Raw genomic sequence first — 6497 nt, 5'->3', positions numbered from 1 at the left:
TTTTGCAGGGATTTCGAGAGTTTGCCGACCTCAACTTCTCATGGAATTCCTTACTTGCACATATATAAAATAGGAAACTCAACAAGTAATATTTCCTTGAGAAATTTTCTTATGGTATATAATTTAACATTAAAAAATTTCCTTGACAAATGAGTCTGGAAACTAGAGGGGGAAAAGGAACATTTTTTTTAAATGAATGCTTGGAAGATTATGCAAATGTGAAAAAGAGTCTAGATAACCTCAAACATAAATTAAAGACATCAAGAAAAAGGAAGAAAAGGTTGCATAACTACAAATCTTTGAACAGAATTTAAATAAACCAAAGAGGTGAGTACAATGATTAGTTGAAAAAGGAAATCTTGAATCAGGGGAAAAAACGCATGAACAATGCACCAACAGTGAAAGAAAGGATATGTGATGAGTTTCCTCAAATTTATGGTGACACGTCTATGTAGTGATTAAGTACCCTTTGCTGCAGCTAAAGTCCCCCACAGCCAAACATCACCAAGTGATTCTCCTAAAGTTAACTAGCCCCCCGATTGCATGATTAAGAGATGGACCTCGAGTCAGAGTATCCTATTGATTTGGCTAATGTGACTTGCGCCGCCTGATACATTGCTGTGGCAGGTCTACGACTGACATCGCCAAACTACTCTTAGCCATGATGTCAGCCTATGGACCCGGTTTTCCATAATCCTTACTGTCCTCTACTAGTATAAATACCCTCCATTCTTTCTCACTGAGGAGGTAACCATTATTATTCCTAGCCTTCTTAGGTATCTCGGCTTCCTGCCTCTTTTACATACTTAGGCATTAGAGTTCCATCGGGGGATAGCCTCGCTTCATTTTCGTGCTATGTTACAGATCTCGGCCCGAGTTGTTCATCAACGAATTGCACCTCATCTGCACAGGTATAGAAGATTAATCCGAAAGTGTCAGTTACTCATTTTGTTGGACCATTTTTCACTGAATCCCAAAATTTTTCCAGAAAAGGTACAAATTAGGGCCACTTTATTCGTCAAATCCTAGGTGGATTTCATACCTAAACTGATAAAATAAAGAGCCTACATACCAAAACTCTCGTGACCATACATAGAAAGTGAAAGATTAATTTAACCTGTTTTACCAACTTATTAAATATCAGATCTAGCCAAGTTATTATACAGATAGATACATGCACTCTCTCTTTGACTACTATATGTATCTCTAGAATGTTTTGTGTGAACTGAGCCATAAGAAATTCAACTTTTTAAGCATTTGATCTTTTGGATTTTGGTCATTTTTCTGCTGAATCTTTTTCTCACTTGGAATAGGGATTGAAGATGGTAAAAGGGAAAAGAAAAGATGATTCAAATAGAATTCCTGCCTTCTTCAAGGTTTTCATCCCGAATACCAGCACAGAGAGATTGGTAAGTTCTTCTTGTTGTTTCCCTGCAAGATTTTGTTCCTATTATATACTTTTTGGAGTATATATCTAAGATTTTATGAGGTTGGTTGAATATAATTCTGATTTCCTTCTTTATAAGGTGTTTGTGAAGAGGGAGGAAGAAAGGGGGTGGAAAGCAGTGTAAATTGAAAGACAGAAAATTTGGTTTTCATTCTATATAATAGAATGAAATGATAGATTTAGGCATGATCTGTAAGAGAAATGTAGGAACACAAACATTTTTTGGTATGTAATTTCTATATCTAATATTTCTACTAAAATTTGTATTAGTGAACATGTGATGCACGTGAAAACTTTGTGGGCAATCTAGATTAAATTCTGAATTTTGATGTGTCACAACCATCAAGTAATGCAAATTGATTTTTTGGTCATGAATTTAATCTAGTAAATAATTATGAATAATGTACAAGTACAGATGACAAACGATAACCAAAGCATCAATAGAGTAACATTTTGCACAGAAGAAAAGGCATTATAACATTCTTGCCTAATAAACACTTACAGATCTACATTTTTCTGTAAAAGTAAGATTAGAAAAAAAGTGATCTTGTCATGAAACTTCGCTTCTTAGATAATTTTATCAATTAAAGCAGTCATGTTAGAAGCTTACATAGCAAAGAAACCCTGGCCGTAAATTGGGCCTTACTACTTCAGGATTTTTTTGCAAATGATCAATCTGGTTGTTGTTTTTGTAAACATAAATTTATTTTCTCTTTTAGAATTTTTATTTATTTTACCTAAATAGTTTCGTTCTTGTATTTTTGGGAAGGTCTGATCGGGAAAGGAATCGGTATTGTAAATATTTTAACAAATATATAAGTTGATTTTTCGCTACCTACAAAAAAAAAAAGCTTGTTTTGCGCATGATGCCTAATTGCCTATTGGATATATCATATATATAATGTAGGTGCTTTGTAATGATTAATCATAAGAGCAAAATTGAGCCCAAAACCTCAAAAAATATGTAATGATTTGGCTTTCATTACTAAAATTGCATCCCTCCATTCCCTTGGCTTTAGATACTTTAATGTCATAAAAAATTTCTGATTTTATGTCTCTTGGCAGAAAATTCCTATTGCATTTACAAAGATGATGCAAGGAAGCCTACCTGACAAGGCATCCTTAAGGGATCGCTATGGAAATATATGGCCAGTGGAGCTTGCAAGAATTGAGAATGCAAGTTTTTTTCTTGAGGGCTGGGCAAAATTTGTTAAAGATAATTCTGTGGAACTTGGAGATTTCTTAGTTTTTCATTTTGATGGCAATTGTGTTTTTAATGTAAAACTTCTGGGGCATACTGCATGTGATAAGAAAGGAGTTGGAGGTCGTATGTTTAAAGTCAAGGAAGAGGAGGAAAATGAAAAAGAAGAAGATGAAAAGGGTGAAAATGAAAACTTGCAAAACAATTATAATACTGTTGATGAAACTGATCATAACGAAGAATACAATGCAGAGGAAGAGGAAGAAGAAGAAGAAGAAATGCGAGTCCAACAGAAAGCCAAGTCTAACCAAAGAGCTGCAAAACCAAAGGCTTCTTGCAAGGGTTTGAAAAAGATTAAGAAAAGCATCAATGGCATGTTCTTTTTAGTTTTTCTTTACTAGTTATTTGGTTTTTCATTAGATATTATTTACTAAAATCCTGGGCTTTTTTTTTAACTAATCGGATTAACAGGACCACCTGATCTAGTCAGCCACAAATCTGGAACTGAAGCTAGCAAATGCAATTTGTGGAAGGCAAAACGAATAGATGCTTATGGTTTTAATCTTTTCAAGTCAGGAAAAATTCCCCAGCCAAAAAATCCTTATTTTGTCACAAAAGTAAGGACAAAGAGGCAAGATGAATTGGTAAGTTAAATTTGTCTGCAGCTCTGAACATTTTTTTGTTTTTTGGTTCTCATATATACGCATTACAGATTTAAATATGTTCACATATATTTACTTGATATCCTTGATTTTCGACAGACTTGAGAATTTATTGCGCACAATTATATTTCAACTTCTAATAATCAAGTCCACCTTAACATACAAGAAATGTCTATGGCTACATATTTGGCTTTGAGGGGAAAAAAAAAGTCATTTCTCTTGATTGATTAAGATCACCTGTGTTAGAATATTAGTTACTTGTAAAAACTTTACAGCATTGTTGGATGAATGCAGTATGTTCCAGTTGATGTTGTTAAAGACCACAATCTTGAATTCCCACCAGAGATTGTCCTCCATGACCCCAAGGAGAGGGAGTGGCGTGCGAGACTTCGCCGGTGGTCGGATGGTCGTGTATGGTACTGTGGTGGCTGGCGATCCCTCTGCAGACTGAACCTGGTTGGAGAAGAAGACATTTGCGTTTGTGAGTTTGTGAAAAGAGAGGGTGGAGGGCTTCGCATAAATGTGACATTTGTCCGCCCAGAAGATCTTGCATAAATTCATAAGAAATAGCTCCTGAAATGGTGGATCAAGATACTCGATCATCTTTATCTTGTTTATTTGCAGAATTCAGTTAAACTTGTTTGGTTTTCATTATGGTTAATTAACTGTGACCTTGTTGTTTGTTTATTGTGGATTTTTTGGTAACCTTGGATGCTTTATCTATTGTCAAGACTGCAAAGTTCAGGTTTTGGACTTTGGATGGTAATTTGTTTTGTTCATCAACTTCGTCTGGTCTGGTTTTCTTTTGTGTTTTGAAAGATTATATGTGATTTTTCTTCATCCAAGGAACATGCTTTCCCTATTAGGGTATTTATTATCATTAATTTCATGCACTAATTATATGCATTTCCACACATAAAACTTAGTGTGGATCAACAAATATCTTAGGTAAAAGTATACAGTCCTCAGTAAATTTAAGTGAAGCAGCTCTCGTGAAGCATGCAGGGTTTTTCTTTTCCTATATATACACTCTTCTTGTTTTACTAACCATTCTGTTTCTCAATCAGTGGGTAGACTGGTGATTTAAACTTTAGACATATTTTGCTGCTTTTCATCTTTATCCATTTTTGTATTTGGATAGTTGCCATCAAAATTTTTTTGCTTAATCATGTATTGACAGTAGCATCAAAAAGGAATTAACAAGATGTTTTTGAGATATTCCTCTAAGCCCTTGTTTCTCTCTTCTTTTTTTTGTGTAATGTCAATAAAGATTCATTGTGGCAAGGCCTCAACTAATTGGAAAAGATTTGGAGACGTTGGAAAGAAGGAAAAGATTGGCTTATTCCCTTGAGTAACTCAGAAATTCTTTTTCATATACTCAGGTGATCATCTTCTTCTCTATCTAATTTCTAGCTTTATATTCTCCACTCGAGCATAATTGGCCTCTTTCATCTCATGTTTCAAGCTACAGTTCAAAGTGTGACTAACTTATCCAAGATGCAATCATTTGCATCAATTCGATGGGATAAGCAGATATGCATAACCAATCTTGTCAAACTTTACAAATAAATTGCATCCATTAATTCTCTAGGTCTACTAGGTGACGTGATTCCAACCTCAATTGCATCAATCCATTTGATCTTGAAGATAATCTCTAGGTCTACCAACAAATCAACTAAAAAAGAAAGAGTAGACTTTAGTGTAGGAATGTGGATTTATTCCTACAATTCCATTGGACTCTAGCTTATCTGGCCTCCAACATGACTAGAGAAATGAGAAAATATCCAAGGAATATGTCTCATCAAAATCTTTACTTGAGGATTTATAGCAAGAGCAATTCTAGTAGGATTATATCAACCCCTCCCTCCCTCCAGCTTTATATACAGTAAGATACTTGCATCTTTACATGAAGCACAACATCAAATAATTAAACAACAGAAAGGGTCCAAATTGCATTCAACATTTGCAGCTAATTTCAATAATAATCATATCCTGCAAAATGAATTATTTGTGCTTTCGCCTAGCAGTTTAACAACTCAACTCTTGCCCCCAAAAAGCGTCTAAATCAGCTGCAATGCAGAAGCGTTGCATTGTAAACTTTTATCAAACTGTTTTGGTTGTAGGCACATTGTAGGCCTTAGCAAGATCCAAGATCCAATTCATTCCCAACGGACTAGAACCAGACCAAAGTATCATCTTCCATTGCGAAAGAGCCCAAATTTTTTCCCCTTGTTCCAGACAAAGGTTAAAGAAATAGAATTCAAGAACCAAAACTGTTAGGTTGGCTTGTTTCTTTTGGATTCAAAATTAGAGTTCGACTCTTTTGACTCTTGAATTCCAAATATTCTGTCAGATTCTCAAGCCAAATTAAAGTTACAATGTAAATAAAGTAAAAAATTTACACCATCCCAATTCCCAAGTGATTGGATTTAAGTTTATACCAGACAATTGGTCTTCAAACTTATTACATTACCGCTTCAAGACAAGTTCTATGAATTATGTTACAGTTTTAGTTGCCAAGAAGAATTTGGTCTGGAGACCAAAGTGACCACAAGTCCAACAATTGTAGATAGTGGTCCAAGTACGAACAGCCGAATTTAAGGGAACCACGTCACAATTATTGGTTCCAAATCCTAGGAACTTATTACCATAAAACACAACTTTCTTGGCCAGAAAAGTGTGTGACTTCAGTTAATTCCCTTCCCTTCTAATTCCTATAAACTCCCTGAACAATGCTTTTCACAGAAAAGGTAAAGACCAACAAAAGAATCGCTTAAAATTGGCTGCAAATGGTCATTTTCTATGATGATCATTCCGATTCAATTGATCTGGATAGTTTTGCACATTACTGTATCAATATCTGATGTTGACTCAATTATGACAGTCCACATGATTATTACACTTAGCATTAAATAGACTCACAATTATTGGAGCAGGCACTGGCCAGAGTGTTGGAATCAGTCACCATGTTTAGGCCGCTAAATGTTCGATTAGGGGTCCCCTAATCCTTGTTTGAAGGCAGCTTAGTGAAGAGACAATAATGTCCTTTTCACAATTACTAATGGTCTTTATCTTCTTTTTTTTCTGTCGACACGATAGCTTTCTTATTCTACTCCTATTCCAACTCTATATTAAGGAGGAGGGGGTGGGCCCAAATTGGTCAAGGGAGAACTCGAAAGGAACTGAA

General features: G+C 35.1%; 1 protein-coding gene across 1 annotated transcript; it reads left to right on the top strand.

Annotated features, from left to right (window-relative positions):
- The first annotated feature begins 1322 nt into the window (after window positions 1-1322).
- Window positions 1323-3865, top strand: LOC113774427 (B3 domain-containing protein REM20-like). The gene is made up of 4 exons (XM_027318965.1): window positions 1323-1409; window positions 2513-3020; window positions 3120-3292; window positions 3605-3865. Exons 1-4 carry the CDS (start codon window positions 1323-1325, stop codon window positions 3863-3865), a joined length of 1029 nt encoding a protein of 342 aa, XP_027174766.1.
- The last annotated feature ends 2632 nt before the right edge of the window (window positions 3866-6497 follow it).

Source organism: Coffea eugenioides, chromosome 6 (genome assembly GCF_003713205.1).
Source record: "Coffea eugenioides isolate CCC68of chromosome 6, Ceug_1.0, whole genome shotgun sequence".
NCBI classification, from domain to species: domain Eukaryota; kingdom Viridiplantae; phylum Streptophyta; class Magnoliopsida; order Gentianales; family Rubiaceae; genus Coffea; species Coffea eugenioides.
The sequence above is the reverse complement of the archived record's forward strand: the minus strand, read 5'-3'. Positions and strand labels throughout refer to the sequence as shown.